The sequence below is a fragment of the Acomys minous genome (assembly GCF_964271855.1).
Source record: "Acomys minous genome assembly, chromosome: 5".
Taxonomy (NCBI): Eukaryota; Metazoa; Chordata; class Mammalia; order Rodentia; family Muridae; genus Acomys; species Acomys minous.
In genome coordinates, this window is record NC_140494.1 from 124,069,881 (window position 1) to 124,088,329 (window position 18,449).

General features: G+C 38.7%; 1 protein-coding gene across 2 annotated transcripts in view; it reads left to right on the top strand.

The window, feature by feature from the left end:
- DENND4A (DENN domain containing 4A) overlaps nt 1-18,449 on the top strand; it is a 101,720-nt gene that overhangs the window by 23,479 nt on the left and 59,792 nt on the right. The window contains exons 2-8 of one of the 2 annotated variants that reach the window (XM_084783847.1): nt 1,176-1,250; nt 2,004-2,131; nt 3,955-4,286; nt 7,121-7,370; nt 13,822-13,891; nt 16,071-16,240; nt 17,538-17,779. In XM_084783847.1, the coding sequence (XP_084639973.1) occupies nt 3,976-4,286; nt 7,121-7,370; nt 13,822-13,891; nt 16,071-16,240; nt 17,538-17,779 (1,043 nt within the window). In that variant the 5' untranslated portion in view covers nt 1,176-1,250; nt 2,004-2,131; nt 3,955-3,975. Of the gene's footprint in view, nt 1-1,175; nt 1,251-2,003; nt 2,132-3,954; nt 4,287-7,120; nt 7,371-13,821; nt 13,892-16,070; nt 16,241-17,537; nt 17,780-18,449 lie in introns of those variants that run through there. The other variant, XM_084783848.1, reaches the window with a different exon arrangement.

The following is an 18,449-nucleotide window of genomic DNA, read 5'->3' on the forward strand; positions in this document are numbered from 1 at the left end:
CCCACCTTGAGGAAGGAACATTGTAGAAGGCACTGAGAAATCACACTCCTAAACCCCACTGGCCTAGAACAAGGAAGGAGGAAAACAATTTCTTCTGAAAGGGTTGTTGGTCTTAGTCTTTCTTGATCCAGGAAGGCTTAAGAGAGTACAGGGGGACCATCACATAATACTGGGGTCAAGGGACTGTGCTAGAAGCCCAGCTGACTCAAAACTCATTTCCTGTGTGTTTCCAGCATTATGAAACTACTGTTAGCAGCCTACTGCTGTACCCAGAACTTTATCCGTGAGACAACCTTTTCTTCATTCATAACTACAGCCCACTAGTTGGCTCAATCTAAAGAAAGTATGACAGTGACGTGCTGAGTCCCACCACACAGAATGGCTTCTCATTTTGTACCAAAGGCTTGGGATTCTTGTTTGTCTTTCTGTAGGGCTAGAAATGGAACCTTGTGTTGACTGGGTCAGTGCTCTGTCACTGAACAACATTCCTAGCCCAACTTTGGTTTTTTTTTATCCTATCCCTATCGTATCTGTTGTTAAGGATTGACATGCCAGTTATAGTAAGATAGTTTTAAACGTTTGTAATAAAGGGGGGCTGGAGAGAGGGTTCAGAGGTTAAGAACACCGTTTGCTCTCCCAGAGCTCCCGAGTTTGATTCCCAGCAACCACATGGTGGCTCACAACCATCTGTAATGAGACCCAGTGCCTTCTTGTGGCGGGAAGGTGCACATGTGGGCAGAACACTGTATAAATAAAAATAAATCTTAAAAAAAAATTGTAATAAAGGAAAAACATCTTTTGAACATTGGACTTAATTTGAAACATGTATAGGAACTTCTCTGAGCCTACTTTTAAATTGTCTTAAATAGGTATTTTTGCCTTATGAATGAGACACTGCACATAAGTGCCCTCGGAACAAGCATTTAAAATTATTTCCTTTCCCTGGCTTTTGCACACATGTACCTTTGTACTATATGTTATTCTTCTCTCATTCTTCCTCCAATATGTCTATTTCTTTTCAAGTCTGTATCTGTTCTTGACTAAAATGTGTTTTTTAAAGAAGCTGAAATTTATTGTAAAATTATTAGTAGTAGATCTTTAAGTATCCACAGATATATTAGGAGGAATGTTTTATCAGAATTAAATAACCTCAGTTCCTGTTCTTTTTGATACAGTATTTCTTAAATCCCGAGGCCTGAAGAATTGACACAGCTGGGAGCTGTTCTTTCCAACATAAACTTCAGTAATGTGTGAGTAGTTTTTGTTTTTCACTGATTTTTTTCAGTTGGCTTTTTTCTGTGTTAAACACTGAAATTTTAATTTGCCAGCACTTTAAGTATTTGGGATATACTTATTATGTGATAACTTTATCAGGTGTTATAAAATAATGTATTGAAAGGTGATGAAAGCTGTATCATGGAGGGAGGAAAATTCACTGTCTGAAACCCCAGTGCTCAGGAAAACACAGCAGGAGGATTGTGAGTTCAAATCCAGGAGAAAGTTTCTTACAGTTGATTTAATCATCTCTTCCATTGTGGCACTGACAACTTCCATATATAAGTCTGAGTGTGGTTATCGATCATATCTGGAAATTTCAGTAGTAGTTACTTTTTTTTTTTTTAACAATGCAAAGTTTCTCTGTGTAGCCTTGGCTGTCCTGGACTCACTTTGTAGACCAGGCTGGCCTGGAACTCACCAGCGATCTGCCTGCCTCTGCCTCCCGAGTGCTGGGATTAAAGGCGTGTGCCATCATGTCGGGCTTGATACTTGTTTTTAATAGCCTAGACAGATCTCAAACTCATAATTCTCAACTCCCTGTAAGCTGGAGTCACAAGTGTGTACCTGGCATTGGTAGTTAACTAATTTTGCAAAACTTTAGGTGTTCATAAATTTAATATATATGGTGTGTGTGTGTGTGTGTGTGTGTGTGTGTGAGAGAGAGAGAGAGAGAGAGAGAGAGAGAGAGAGATTCCTTCAGATTTTCACTCTCACCTCTTCTTTAGAGGCAATCTGGGTAGCACATGCTTACCTACTTTGACCTAATGGAGTGAGATAAGAAGTAAAAAGCATCTGGATTGGCCAGAGATTGAAAGGGAGAGAAACAAACCAATCTCCATCAGTCGCTGATTGGGTAAGAACCTTTTCGTAATGGCTTTCCAACTTAGTTATTTTGTGTTTCTTATGAACAGAGTACACATCCTTCTTGATTTCTATTTTCACAGAAAATAGACTCCACTTAAAGTGAAATATTAGGGCTGGGGATTGCATCTGTCTTAGTGGCAGAGTACTTGCCTTGTTCTTTGCAAGCTGCTGCCTCCCATCCTTGGCACTTTAGGATATTAGACTACTTAGCCTGGTCTTGAATTTTACTGAGGTACAAATATATATCTTCTATGAAACACTAGCAGTGTCTTCCATAGTGGCGTGCACCTTAATCCCAGCACTTGGGAGGTAGAGGCAAGTGGATCTCTATGAGGTCGAGGTCAGCCTGGTCTACATAGTAAGTTCCAGGAAAGCTAGAGCTACATAGTGAGACCCTGGTGGGGTGAGGAGAAAGAAAAACCTGTGAAAGTGTCTTATGCTTTAAAACATTTTAAAGCCCAGTGTGGTGCTTCCCTACGCTTGGGAGGCAGAGGCAGGTGGATCTCTGTGAGTTCAAGGCCAGCCTGGTCTACAAAGTGAGTCCAGGACAACCAAGGCTACACAGAGAAAACCCTGTTGTGAAAAACCAAAAATAAATGAAAATTAAAAAATAAAATAAAATAAGTGAAATACTAGCTACAGAGATATAAATTTAATACAATATTTTATTAGTTTTTAAAAGGATTTTATAAAATAATATTTTTATCACCTTCACCTGGTGCTGGGGATCTGAACTCAGGTCATCACACTTACACTGCAGGTACCTTACCCACTGAGCTGACTCCTCAGTCCAGTGTAGAGGGTTTTACCCTCAGGAAAAGTTGTTAACTTTGAACTGGCATTTTCTAGAACATGTGGAGTTTTCTAGTTATTAGGTGGTAAAATAGGGTTTATTGTTCAGGTGCTCTTTTGGGAATCCTGGGGTTAAGCAAATGACTACTAACTTTAGTATTTCCCTTTCTGCATACATAAAATATATACTATAGTCATCTCTGTGCCCTGTATGTCAAATAGATGGTAACTGTGAAAAAGAGGCTATGTCGTATGTATACCTACTTTGTTTGATCTTAAAATCCTTTTCTTTCCCTTTTATAACCAAGACTGATGTAAGACAGGTGCTATATGGTATCACTAGTCCCTGTCAGAGCTTCCTGGAACCTTAAAAATGGCTTAAGTTCAAGCTCTAGAATCTTCTGCAGCAGAGGCTGGGGATGCACTGAGACAAACTTCATTCTGTCCTGGTGTCAGTGGATAGGGAGTGTTTTGTTCCCGGGCTTCGGGTTGGATTCAGGCCGCACACATGCTCTGCCGCTGAGCTACCCCGAGCCCAATGGGTAGGGTTAAACCAGCTCTTCAAACAATAGTCTACTCATTTGGAGCTTTTGGGTTTTTATGAGTGACTCCATTCTAGTTCCTGTCTGATTTGGTTCTTGAGCCATGTTCCTGCCCTTTTACTGCCTTTTAAACCACGACTCCTTGGTTATTGAGGAGATAACAGATTTTCTTACTCCACATTAGCTTATAGATTGGATTCTGGTGTTTGGTTCCCTCAATGTTTTGATACTATAGGAACTTACATTATATTTTTAAGGTTTATCTATATGTTTAAAGGGCTGTTGGTGGTGGTGTTGTTATCCACTTCAACGATTTAGGTCTCCCTGATAGCAAACTTGGAAATTCCTGCATTAGTTTTATAATAAAAAAAGGCATGTTTTTCATTTCTGTACTGGTGTGAACAGAACTTGCGTATTTGTAGATTTGTACTTCTGACTGGGCAGATTATAGAATAAGATCTTTTATTTTTTTGTTTAGATGTAAACTTTGTCATGGAAGATGATTGAGGACAAGGGGCCTCGTGTTGCTGACTACTTTGTTGTAGCAGGCTTAACTGACGTTTCAAAGCCTCTTGAAGAAGAAATTCACTTTAATGATGCCTGTCACAAAGTGGCTAAACCAAAAGAACCCATCACAGATGTTTCTGTTATCATCAAATCCCTTGGGGAGGAGGTGCCACGGGATTACATGTGCATCGATGTTACCCCAACTGGATTATCAGCAGATCTCAATAATGGAAGTCTTGTGGGACCCCAGATTTACCTGTGCTATAAAAGAGGGAGAGATAAACCTCCACTTACAGATCTGGGGTAAGTATTTTTTTAATGAATTACTGTTATTAATTCAAATTGTATGCCTTGTAGATTTTGAAGTTCACTGGTCATTAATAACAATAATTTTGAAACAAGCACGTTTGCCTAGGTGTAGTCTATATGCCTGTAATCCTAGCACTTGGCAGGCTAGGGCAGGAAGATTGTTACGTTTGGGGCTAGCTTGGGCTACATAGTGAGAACCTGTTCTGCCCCTACTACCCATGATAAAGGGGAGGTGTGGGGGGAAATTAAAAATAAAGCAATACATACCCAGAATTCTATATCCACTCTGTCTCCATCTCTGCCCTGTGAGTCCTAGTGCTCACCTTCTTGTTAGATACAAGAGAGAGAATAAATATATTTGTATAGGTAGGATACCAGAAAACTAATGTATTACCATCATCACAAGGTTTAAATTGATTTTTTTTTCCAGTTAAGGTTCTATGTTGCCCAGACCTTCCCAAACTCCTGCCTCAACCTCTCAAATAAATGAAACTATAGGCACAAATACATAAGTAAAGATGGATGCTTAACCATGTATGAAATAAGAATTTTGGGGTAAATTAGAGCCTTACTATATTGGATTTGGGGGTTCTTTTCTCTTTATAACAACCTATTGAGATATAATTATATGCCATGCAATCTTAGCCATTTGAAGCATATAATTCAGTATAATAAGAGGTGTACAACTATCACCACAACATATTTTATAACACTTTTATCATGTCAGAAAAAAATCCTGCCATCATTGGTGTGTGCTGTCCAATTTCCCTAACTTTCACAGCCCTAGGCAATCACAGTTTTCTTCTTGCTTTATAGATTTGCCTAATTGAGACATTTCATGCAAATAGAGTTGTATTGTATATGCCTTGTGTAATTGGCCTCTTTCACGTAACATGTTTTTAAGGTTCATCCATGTTGTAGTATGTACTGGTACTTTGTTCCTTTATATGACCAAGTAGTGTTCCAACATATGGCTACACTATAATTTGTTGTATTACCAGTTAATAGATATTTGGCCTGTTTATACTTTGAGGCTATTATTAATACTACCTTTATGATTATTCATGTACAAGTTTTTATGTGGACATATTTTGTTGTTTGTGTGTATATACCTGGGAGTGGAATTTCGGGATCATATAATTCTGTACTTAACCTGTTGAGGAGCTTCCAGAGTCTTTCTTAAAGCAGCATCAAAAGCACTGCTCGTTCCCACTGACAGGGTGTGGCTCTGATTTCCTCACAGTCTGTATAATGCTTCATGCTGCTATTAGATGATATTTGTCCTAGTGAGTATGAAATGGAACCACATTATGATTTTAAGTTGTATTCTTGTGTTTGCTGATAATCCTAAATATTTGTTCCATGTGCTTATTGGCAAGTATCATTGAGAAATGTGTGTTTAGCTCTTTTACCCATTTCTTAATTGGGTTCTGTTTTTATTGATAGAGTTCTTTACAAATTTTTAATGTAGTCCTTTATTAGGTATATGACTTGAAAATACTTTTTCCATTTAAAAATTTGCTGGGCAGTGGTGGCACATGTAGACCTTTAATCCCAACACTCAGGGAGGCAGAGGAAGGTGGATCACTGTGAATTGAAGGCCAGCCTTGTCCACAGAGCAAGTTCTAGGACAGCCAGGACTATACAAAGAAACTTTGTCTAGAAAAACAAAAAACAAAATGACAAACACCAGAGAACTTATTTTATGTGTATACATGCTTTGCCAGCATATGTATCTGTGTACCATATGTGTACCTCGGGCCCAGGGAAGCCAGAAAAGGGCATCAGATACCTGAAATGAGTTACAAATAGGTGTCAGCCACCATGTGGGTGCTAGAAATTAAACCCAGCCCTCTGAAGGATCAGCCAATGACCCTAACTGCTGAGCCATCTCTCCAGTTAGTTCTCCATTCTTTATGATAATTTCTCTCATCATTATAACTTTAGAAGACAAGAAATGTATTTAACTTGCCTGTGTCTCTTTTTCTATCTCTGTTCTATGTGTACATACGCATGTATGTTCTATCATGTAGGTTGCAGGATCTAACTCAGGTTGTCAAGCTTTTTGACAAGTGCCTTTACCCACTGAGCCATTGCACTGTCCCAAGTTTTGATTTTATAACTCAGCAATGCAAGGCTCTGGGAGGTTAAATGCTGCCCAATGCTTAGCAGTAGCATTTTAAATAATATAGATTAAAATAAAAAACTCCTTTGTGTTTATAAACCTTTATTGGAATATAGTAAAAGTATTCAAGAAGGCACTATCTAATTGTGCAACCTTCTGTAGATTTAACTTTGACTAAAATGCACATTTCCCATAGAATGTCCTTGATTTTATAGAAGATAGGTAAGTAAATATATTAATAATAATTAAGTGAAATGCTGAACACTAAATGTCATTGTATCTAATTACTGTCACTCTGTTATATTAGTAAGTGCAAAGCTTTATATGAAATTTCCTTACATTATTTAAAGGTTTAATAGGAAACAGTTATCCTTTAGTATAGGACTCTTAAAATAAGTTGTAGGATTTAGTAAAGAACTTAAGGGGAAAGAGTCAAAATGAAGAATGAGGCAGGATACACCCGGCCCTTTTGCACTAAGCTAGAGGTGTAACAGAATCGCAGATAGGCGTGGCTTGGAAGTTATTTTGTAGCCAAGGCTGATCCTCCTGCCTCCTCCTCCTGAGTGTGGAAGCATTGGTTGGTGTGTACCAGCACACACAGTTTATGCCCTGCTGCACTTTAGGATGAGCCATGACACTTGAGAGTGCTACCTTTTAAGTGTGAGGGAACTTTGTGTATTACTTTTTTAAAATTATGTTTTAGGGTATTATATGACTGGAAAGAAAGATTAAAACAGGGCTGTGAGATTATCCAGAGCACTCCGTATGGACGACCTGCCAATATTAGCGGCAGCACCTCATCACAAAGGATCTACATCACTTACCGAAGAGCCTCTGAAAACATGACTCAGAACACCCTGGCTGTCACAGACATATGCATTATTATACCCAGTAAAGGAGAAAGTCCACCACACACATTCTGCAAAGTCGACAAGAATCTCAACAATAGTGTGGTAAGTCAGTTCTTTAGCACTAATATGATTAGTCACTCGCCAGTGAAGAAATGCTTAATTGTAAAACGTCTTGAAAACAAAATAGTGTAACAGATTTGAAAAATGTTTTTTAAGGATGTGTGTATTTTATTGTTTTCGAAAATACTTTAGTTGTGTTTTCACAAAAACTGTGTAAGAAGCTCAGTTCTGCTCCTCTTCTTCCTTTTACCTTAAATAACTCTTCCGCATTACTAACACGTGGCTGCCTCCCTGCACCCATCCTTGCATGCTGGATCCTGTGCATACATAGCTCTAAGGACACAGCTCTGGAAGTCTTCTGGAGTTTTTTTGTTCACCATCAAGTTTCTTTCTCTTAGATGAATGCAAAACTTGATACAAGATCACCATCTTTATAAACATTTTGGTTCCATAGTCCCCACCCTTCTACTGTCCTGTTTCACCTTCTTAATAGCAAAACTTTTCAAGAGCTGAGTATATGTTGGCGGGGGTGGGAGTGGGGCATCACTGACTTGGTGTAGTGCTGGCCTGGCCCGCCTAAGCCCTGCACTGCACACACTGCATGTGGTGAAGCATACTGATAATTACAGCACTCAGGAGTTGGGGCAGGAGGATCAGAAATTCAAGGTCATCATTGGCTACATAGACAGCAAGTTCAAAGCCACTCCGAGCTACTTGAGACCTTGTCACAACCCTATCCCCTGCAAGAAAGAGTTGAATATATTTTACCCGATCCTTCTCTTTGGCTCTTTCCAGTTAAGGTTTTGGTTTGGGTTTTGTTGTTGTTGTTGTTTCTGGACAGGCTCTCTCTGTGTAGCCGTGGCTGTCCTACAACTCACTCAGTAGACCAGGGTAGCCTTGAACTCACAGAGCTCCGCCTGTCTCTGCCTTCCAAGTGCTGGGAAAGGCATGCACCACCACACCCAGCTCCTGTTATGTTTTTTACAGCATTCATCCCAAGATTTTTCTTGTATTCAGCGATGAGTTCTTTGTCTCAATTTTTTAGGTCTTGTTATAGATGATGAATTTGTTCCCATCTACCATGGCAAGAAAAGATGATGCACCAATGGACTCGATTCACTTCTCTTAGCTCACTAGTTGTTCCTGCTCTGACGTTCTTCTTCCTGTGCAGTGGAATGCCCAGGGCTGAGTCCTCAGTGCATGTATCTTCACAACCATGGTCACTCCTTTTTTAATCTAATTATTTTAATACAGTATGTGGGTGACTTCTAAACTTCTGTGTCTGACTAGGCCCCTCTGGTTGATTGTCTCCTGTTATCTTACCTAATAGAGCACCTCAGATGTAACATGACCTGTGGTGAAAACCTTGGTGTATCTTCCAGATCTTTTTACTGCCATAGTCTTTCTTGTAAAAAAAAAAAAAAAAAAAAGGAAATTTTACTCTTAAACTTACTGAGACTAACAAGTCTTAGAAAAATATGAACCTTTCTTTTCTGTTTATTGCATTCTCCTATAAACTCTGCGACTCTAATTTCAAAACATACCTTGAACTTGATCACCTTTTAACCACGTCATTGTCGTAAGCTTGATCTAAGTCATAATTATCTTTAAAACGTTATATTTATTTATTTGGTTTGGTTTTGTTTTTTGTTTTTTATATTTTGTTTTGTTTTTTTGAGACAGGTCTCACTGGCTAGACTGAGCTGAACTTACAGAGATCACCTGCCTCTGCCTCTCATGTGCTGGGATTAAAGGGGTGTGGATACATTCCTGGTCCCAGTTATTTTTGTGTGTGTGTGTGTGTGTGTGTGTGTGTGTGTGTGTGTGTGTGTGATTTATTTTCAAAACAAGCTTTTAAAGGTATGTGAAACCACTCTTGGTTTCATTTATTAATTTGTGTGTCTGTGTGTGTGTGTGGATATGGGTATGTAATTTCTTTTCAAAACAAGTTTTTCTTACTACTCAGTTTATATAACTTTCTACTTTCTTTTAATACTTACAAACTATTTCAGAAACTACAAATATAGGGTAATAAATACCAGTTAGTTCCAGTTTTTTATATTACCAGCAGTGAAACTTTGATGACCTATGCCTATTTCTGTGAATGGTTTAAAATGACACTGGGAGGACAAGTAATTGAAAACAGAATTATGGGCTTGAATTATGGGCCCAGGTTAGAGCACTGGGTGTTCTTGCAGAGGGGACCCCTGTTCGCTCCCCAGCACCCACATAGCATAATTCCAAGGTGATCCGACACCCTCTTCTGACCTCCAAGGGTGTCAGGCATGCATGGGGTCCACATATGTACATGCAGGCAAGCTCTCACACACATAAATAAGTAACTCTTAAGAAAAAAGCAGGTAGAATTGGTGAGTCCATCAGCATACCAAGTAATTTGAAGGACTGACAGATTGCTCTGAAAACTGGTGTTGACTTCTATTTTCTATAGCCCTAGTCTATATGAACGCTCCTTCTTTAGTCCTATTCCTTGCCAGCATTGATTGTTGTCCATTGATGTCCTTTGAGTTAACTATATTTTTTGGCTGTTGTGGAGATTGAACATCTTTTAATGTATACAGCTTCCCCTGAACCTATGGAAAACACATTCCAAGAATCCTAGTGATGCTTATGATTTTTAAAAAGTTTATTTTTAATTGTGTGTGTGTGTGTGTGTGTGTGTGTGTGTGTGTGTGTGTGTGTGTGTGTATTTGGGTGTGTGCACATGAGTTCAGGTGCTCACAGAGGTCAGAAGCTTTGGATTCCTTGCAGTGGAGTAACAGGCTTGTGAGCTGCCGGATATAATTGCTAGGAACTTAGGCCTCTGCAAGAGAAGTTCATGCTCTTAACTGCTGAGCCAACTCTCTGACCTTTCCCCTGGAGTCTTGAATAACACTTAACCTTATAGCTATTATGCTTTTTCTTATATGGATTTATAATAAAATTTAACTTAACACATAAAGCATGGTAAGAGATTAGCAGCAGTAACTAGTAATGAAACATAACCAAGCAGTAGAACAGTAGCTGACATCGCTACTCTGATATGTTGGAGCCATTGTTAAGTATGGTGAGGGCTTCTCAAACACAGGCACTGCTGTTGCTGCTGGGTGAGTAATGGGCAGATAGCAAACATTGCAAGTATATTCCGGACAAAGGGATGATTCATGGCCTAGGCAGGATGGAGCAGGATAGTGCAAGTCCCTGTCACAGATGCCATGCAGGTTAAAACTTCTAAATTGATGGGGGAGGTGCCAATGAGGCCCTATCTCTAGTTGAAGATCTTTTGGCAGTTGATGACTGCTGGGAGAATTGAGAGTAACTTCTCTGCTTTTGTTTACTATTTATGTTTGCTTTAAGTGCATATACATCTGTGTACCAAGTGTGTGTGCCTGGTGCCCATGGAGGCCAGAAGAAGGCATCAGATCCCCTGGGACTAGAATTACAAAAAGCTGTGAGCTGCCATGTGGGTGCTGGGAATTAAATTTGTGTCCTTTAGAAGAGCAACCAGGGCTCTTAATTGCTGGACCATCTCTCCAGCCCTGAAAGTAAGTGTTCTTTGAAGATGTGGCCACTAGCAGGTTGCCCGTGGTCCAGGTGATGTCCTCACACCCATGCACATATAGGGAGCACCAATTGGAGCTAGTTTTAAAAAGACAAACAAGAGGATATGAATTTAAGAGTTAAGGGAGATCCAGGGGAGCTGGGGTAAAGTGGAAGGGGGAGTCAGTATGACCAAATTGACCACAGGAGACTGAACTATGAAAAGTGAATGTGTGGATGAGGGAAGGCTAGTGAGTATTACATTTATTAATGATGATTGCTGTAGTGGATGAGTTTGCTATACTTTGCTCTGTCTTCTACCATAAGACATTGAAATTCTGATTTTTAATATTAGAAGCAAGCTGTTGATATAACTAAATTTTACATAAAATAAGTTGTATTTACCGAGTACCTATGTGCTCTATGGTATTTTAAGTGTTTCTTCATTCCTGCCAGTGATCCTAGGTAGGTATTTTACCCCCATTTTATAGAGAAGGAAATTTAAGCATAAAAATGTGGTTATACTGACACCTTCAATAAGTTGATGAAGTAAGACTCAGACCAAGGCTATAAAACTGCAGAACCAAGAGCTAAGCGTTGTGCCACACTGCTAATGTCCTGTTGTGTGGCCTATAATTCCTGGATCAAAGTATATGTTCACTTCCAAGATTTTTTTGATATTATATGGAGGTTTATTACGTGAGCATGGGGAGAGAAGGAAGGGGGGAGGGGTACCCCAGAGAAAGAGGAAGAAGGAGAAGGAGAGAGGTGAGAGAGCCACTTCCAAGATTTATATCAAGAAAATGTTAACTAATTTATGTTCCTGTCAACTTATAACCTTGTTAAGAATTGAAGTTTTACCAATTTTCAGATTTATTTTGTCAGCGCATATAAACAAGCACTTTACAGATGTTATGTTATTTAATGGCAATATCAGTGGGTCCCTTTGGTGGTTAATGCAAAGTCATATGAGCCATTTCTATAAGAAACAATTTGAAAAGTGGCTACTGACAATATATAACTTTTTTTTTTTTTTTTTTTGGTTTTTCGAGATAGGGTTTCTTTGTGTAGCCTTGGCTGTCCTAGACTCGCTTTGTAGTCCAGGCTGGCCTCGAACTCACAGTGATCCACCTGCCTCTGCCTCCCGAGTGCTGGGATTAAAGGCGTGCACCACCACGCCCGGTGACATCTATAATTTGCTTATAGATATGCCACCCCGATTGGATGACCATTTTTTATTGTAACTAATAACATATAGAAAATGTGTTTGTAGATTATTATGCTTTAGCAATATTATGTATCTGTTGAAGAGATTATAGTAGAAAAAAATCATGGTAGCAAATAGAATTTTGGAAGGGTGGGGCTGGTCCAGGGGTGAGACAAGGTATCATTCTGTAGCTCAGCCTGGTCTGAACCTCACTGAGTGGCAGCCAAATTAACCCCTAACTCATGGTGATTCTTGTAGGGTGCATGTTTTTTGTCTCAACCCCAAGCTCCCGGAATAATGAGTCATGAGACTCAAAATACATTTACAGATACCTAGGCCACACAGCTAGGCTTGTTCCCTGATTTACTCATAACTTAATATGATCCATTTATACTAATCTGCATTCTGCCATGTGGCTGGTTACCTCTGCTCAGATGCCATATGTCTGTCCTCCTCACATCACCCTGAGTGACTCTCTTACTCTTGGCTCTGCCCCAGAATCTTTTCTGCCTGCTGAGTGTCCCGTCTTCCATTCTACCCTTTCCTATAGGCCATAAGTTTTTTAATTGACAGGCAACGCAGTCATACAAGATGTTCTCTCTGTAGATGCTCTTGCCTCACTCTCCCAAGTTCCGAGATTACATGCACAAGCCACCACGTTTGCTTCACAGATACTTTTAAAAGGCTATATATAGTAATAATTAGCCCAAATAATGTTTTTTAACTTCTTTATGACTATGGAGTGTAGTATACAACATTTCAGATTTGTGCTGGTATTTTAGCAGCACTATACAAGCTTACAGATACTTGATATTTTCCTATTTGCAAGTTTTATTTTGTGGATGTATTTATGTATTTGTTTTGGATTGGAAGTAATTAATATTTCCATTAGAACTGTTTCTAAGTCTCATTAACTAATCAAGGTATTCTAGCTAAACTTTTGTCATTGAATTAAAACCAGAATGTGTTTCTTTTTTTCCTACTGAGACAGTAGTCTCTCTATTGCCACAGAGCATGTATTCTCCTCTGCAGAGAATAAAGAGGCCTTGTTAAGAGTGTGGTCAGCATAGACTCTAGCCAACCTGCTTAGGTTTGAATCTCACATGTGTATATGGACAAATTCCTTCACTATTTTTGCCTCAGTTTTCTAAGTTATAGACTATGCATGAAATGGTGCTTTTTTTTTTTGATACATAGGCGTTTTTGAAAAATAAATGAATTAGTATTAGAAAGAACTTTCGTCAATGCCTACAACAATAGCAAATGATATATAAATGTCAGATATTATCAATTACTCCCTTAAGTACTACTTAGTCCTTTTTACATATTTAATATTTAGAGGAGAGCTTCTTAAAAATGATGTCTAGTTGTTAAATTTTCTTGAGTTTTCTTCTAAAAATATTATTGGAAGAATGTTAAATGGTTATTTTCTTATTTTTCAACCAAGAATGGTCATTGATACTTCTGCCCAAGCTTGGAACTTAGAATAAAATCTAAATTTTTGTGACTTAATTTTATTTTAAAGGGTCAGTTTTTCGTGCTATAATGAAGAGGGGAATTGTCAAATCTTCTGGAAGAAAAGTAAGGAATGATCCTAATAAAATACTAACAAAATAGCACGGTGAGAATAGCTAGCAGACGAGAGCTTTACTACATGGTAGCTAGTACATACTGCAGGGCGCACAGAGACTCCATTTTCATCAAGTTGCTGCCTTTAAAATTGACTGGTATTCATTCTTCTCTCTTCAGTGGGGGTCTGCAGTGTACTTATGCTATAAGAAATCAGTGGCAAAGACGAACACTATATCTTACAAAGCAGGTAAGTATAATTTGTGGGGGGGGGGAATACTTTATGTAGAAGTAGATTGTAGGTTCTGTAAGGTTAAAGGCAGAATCTGCCTGAGCCAGGCTGTGTGCCATGTTAAGGTGTGTTAGTGTCAGGACTCACACTCCAGCCCCTGTCTCTTGAGTCTCAGTTTGCCTTAAAGTGTTTTGAGTGCTGCATGAAAGATCACTTTGAAAAGAAGATGAATTTTTTGAGCCTTTTGTTTAAATAACAAGTTGAGTACATGCCAATTCTCTTTCATTTTAAAACCAGTGCAAAATATGAAAAAGATGCTTCTTTAATATTTACATTAATTTAGTCAAACTTGATGGTTATATTTCATGATAATGAATAGTATTTAAGACAAATTTGCAATTTTATAATGATAGTTAAAGTTTTCACTTTAAGAGACCTCAAAATGTCAAACCTACTGATCTCATTTATATGGTAGCAGATTCAACCTTTTAAAGTTAGAGCCCCTGCCTCTTTGTCCTTTTGACTTTCCGGGCCCGCGGTTCACCAGCATTTCTATTCTTGCTTTGCCGCTGCACCGTTGCATCACGACCCGAGAGAAGAACAGTGACTGTGGGGCCTCAGGGGGCCTCGTTGCCTGGCTGCCATGTGATTACAGAGAGAACACTGGTTTATCTAGTTATTCCCCCATACAGATGACTATAACCTGAGTCCTATTTGTTGAGAATCAGAGTTATTGTTAGTAGAGCCAGCTGTTCAGATGCCCAGTTTATTCTTTTGTTTTTATGGCACAACCAGTAATAGTTTCTGCCTGCCTTTAAGGACTTCACAGTCATGAAACCTGTTTCCCGTATATATTCATATTCTCTCTCTCTTTCTGTTCCATTTGGTTTTTTTTTAAGTCAGGGTTTCTCTGTATATCCCTGGCTGTACTGGAACTCTGACTGTAGACTAGGTTGGCATAAAACTCAGAGATCACCTGCCTTTGCCTCTCTAGTGCTAGGATTAAAGGCATACACTACTATCCTGTTTTCTATTTCTTTTCTTTTTAATTTTAATTTATTATAATTTATTCAGATTATATCTCGATTGTTATCCCCTCACTTGTATCTTCCCGTTCCCACCTTCCTTCCCTCTTCTGCCCTGTTCCCCTCCCCTAGACCTCTGACAGAAGGAGATCTCCTCCCCTACCGTATAGACACAGCATATCAGGTCTCATCTGGATAGCCTGCTTCCCCTTCCTCTGTGTGCTCGCTGGACCTCCCCACCATGGGGAAGTGATCAAACCAGAGGCACCAGAGTTCATATCAGAGGCAGTCCCTGCTCTCCCCACAACCATAGAGAATGAGCTGTCCATTGGCTAGATCTGAACAGGGAGTCTAGGTTTACTGCATGCATTGTCCTTGGTTAGTGCAACAGTTTGTACAGGCCCCCCCGGATCCTGATCCGCTGGGCTTGATGGTTTCCTCGCGGGGCTCCTGAACCCTCTGGGTCCTTCCATCCCATAGAAAACAGCACATCCAAGATGGCAGTGCTGTTTTCTGTTTCTAACCTCACAATATTCAGTACAAAGCTCTGTTTCTTTGGCGTGATCAGTGGAAGATACCTATTCCATTTGGTTAACATGAGACACTGGGTTGCTTGAAACTCCTATCTACATATAAGTTGGCATAATGGAGAATTATATAGAAGCTGAATTTGAGGTGACACTGTTCCAATGATATTCTAAATCTGTGTTCACTCTTTCGTGGGTTGCCTTTCATTTGTGTAAGAATTTACACTTACACTCCTATAAGAGATGTATGTATCATATATATATAATGTATAAAAAGGTTCTAGAGTAATAAAAATGATAAAGTAGATATCTGCAAATAACCATATTGAAATTTTTAAATATATGCTTTAAAGTGTATGGCAACTTTTTAGGGGGGTGTGTGTGTGTTCTTAGTACTATTTTTCTTATTATTTCTAACCTAGCCTTTGTAGATGAAGTTGATAAATGTTAAACAATTAATAGTTATAATTATTGAAGGTTAACATCTATATAAATCCTACTGACACATTCAGAATTATGTGATGAACATTTATGCAACTTTTTGACCTTCTAGATGTGTAAAATAAGAAGGCTTTTTATTGGCATTCAGCTTAAAACTCCTATGTTCAGGAGACAGTGGCCTAATATTTCCCGATGCTGTCACAGGTCTCATTTGCAGATATCCTCAAGAAGACTACGAGTCATTCTCACTACCGGAGTCTGTTCCCCTGTTTTGTTTGCCAATGGGTGCGACTATTGAACGCTGGCCACCAAACAGCAAATACCCTCTTCCTGTGTTTTCTACGTTTGTGTTAACTGGAGCCTCAGCTGAAAAGGTATGGTGTGTTTTACTAGTTTGCTAATTTCTTGTACATTTTCAAGTCACAAGAAATACTACTGCAAGAGACAGTACTAAAAACTAACTAGATTGAACTAATTAATAAACATTTCTTCCATTTGGTTGAATTTTCTATATCCAGTGACAAGAAAAGAGAGTTTTCCCATCCTCCCAAATGTTTGCTTTTGGTTTTAGTTTTTAATATTAGTGGAGACTTTTCTCGTCATCAACTGTTGATCCCTCATTGTGTCATTTTCTGTGATAGAAAGGCTCCTAAGTAATATCAAAGACAGTATAAAATATAATGTGATTTACAAAATAGCCTTTTTTGTTACTGTGAAGAACCAAAGTTGGTCCTGGCCAGGTGAGTGCTGTCCTGCTGAGCTGCTGCAGCCTGGGATGGCGGGGTTCTAGTTGAAGGGGAGCTGTGAGATGAGCTAGTCCAGCATTGTCATACTGGGCGCAGGGAAGTCGAGGCACAGAACATTTAGTGAACTGTACACAGTTCAGGTTTACCTCACTTTCTTACTGAATGATTTTGAAACATTTCATATAAAACTATTGGGATAATATCTGCCTTGTTGTTGCTGTTTTGAAACAGCATCTTTTATATAGATAGTCTGCTCTTGAGTTGTTTAGATCCTCTGATCCTTAGTGCTGGGATTATAGGCATGGGAACCATGCCAAGGCTCGTTGCTTTCAGTCTTTATTTTAAAAATATAGTTTAGGGGCTGGAGAGATGGCTCAGTGGTTAAGAGCACTGTCTGCTCTTCCAGAGGTTCTGCGTTCAGTTCCCAGCAACCACATGGTGGCTCTCAACCATCTATATACCCTCTAATCCCACTTCTGGCATGCAGGTATACATGTAGATAGAGCACTCACATACATAAAAATAAATTTTAAAAAAAATTTTAAAAATAAAAATAATTAAAATAAAAATATAGTTTAACAAAAATCTCTATTTTCTTTTTTCTCAAAATCTCTGTTTTCAATAATAAAGATGCATAAAGGTATTACTGTATAGCTAGCAGATGTGTCAAGAAAGCAGGCAGCAGGGTGGTGACTCAGCCTGTAAACCCCGTACTCAGGAGGCTGAAACAGAAGATGCCAAGTTTGAGGCTAGCCTAGGAGACCTAGGCTTTTTTTTTTCTTTTAGAAAAGCAAGATTGATTTTACCACTGTGTTCCTAGTCCTAGCGCCTTACCTGCCCATAGCAAGCATCCACTAGTCACTTGACGTCATGCTTTGAATAAGTGATATAAAGGATATTTATTAAATGTATTCTTGTCTTACAGGTCTATGGTGCTGCTATTCAGTTTTATGAACCATACTCTGAGGAGAACCTTACAGAAAAACAGAGACTTCTTTTGGGTTTAACGTCTCTGGTGGATGGAAAATCTGATAGTTCTAGAACAATTCACACTAACAAATGCATCTGTCTTCTTTCTCACTGGCCTTTTTTTGATGCATTCAGAAAGTTTCTGACCTTTCTATATCGTTATTCCATCTCTGGACCTCATGCCCTTCCAATTGAGAAGTAAGTTGGAAGTTTCCTGGTTTAAAATTTGACACTCCAAGGCTGGTCATGGTGGCACATTTCTGTGAGTTTGAGACAGGCCTGGTCAACATAGTGAGTTCCAGGATAGCCAGGGCTATGTAGAGAGACCTTGTCTCAAAAAAATTTTTCAGCCCCTTCCATGGTATGGAACTAGTAATTAAATAAATTTTATATGGAAATGGAGAATTATTTCAGAAAAACACTTGGTTATTTTATTCATATAAGGTTTCATATTTTTACAGTCTTGTTAAACAATTTTATTTCTGCCAGAAAATGTCTTAATTTATTTTGAAATGAATTATTTGGAATAAATATAACATACTCTTATGAAGTTTATAGCTGCTAGTTTGGAGAAATACTGGAACTAGGTTTTCTTGCAGTACTGCCCTGTAGGTGCCTTGTCATTGAGCCACATCCGCAGCCTGAAGAAATTAAAACTCTAAAGCTGCATTTGTAATTTCCATGTATAATTTAAGGTGTTATTAACCTTTAAGATAGTCCCACCTTAGATATGAATTTAAAAGAATTTAAATTTGATAAGGGCATTTTATTTTTCATTTTGTAATTTTAGTAATTTGCTCAGCACTGAAATGGGATAATGTTTTGTGTAGTAACACATACTGCAAAGGAGTTCTGAGTACACTGCTGT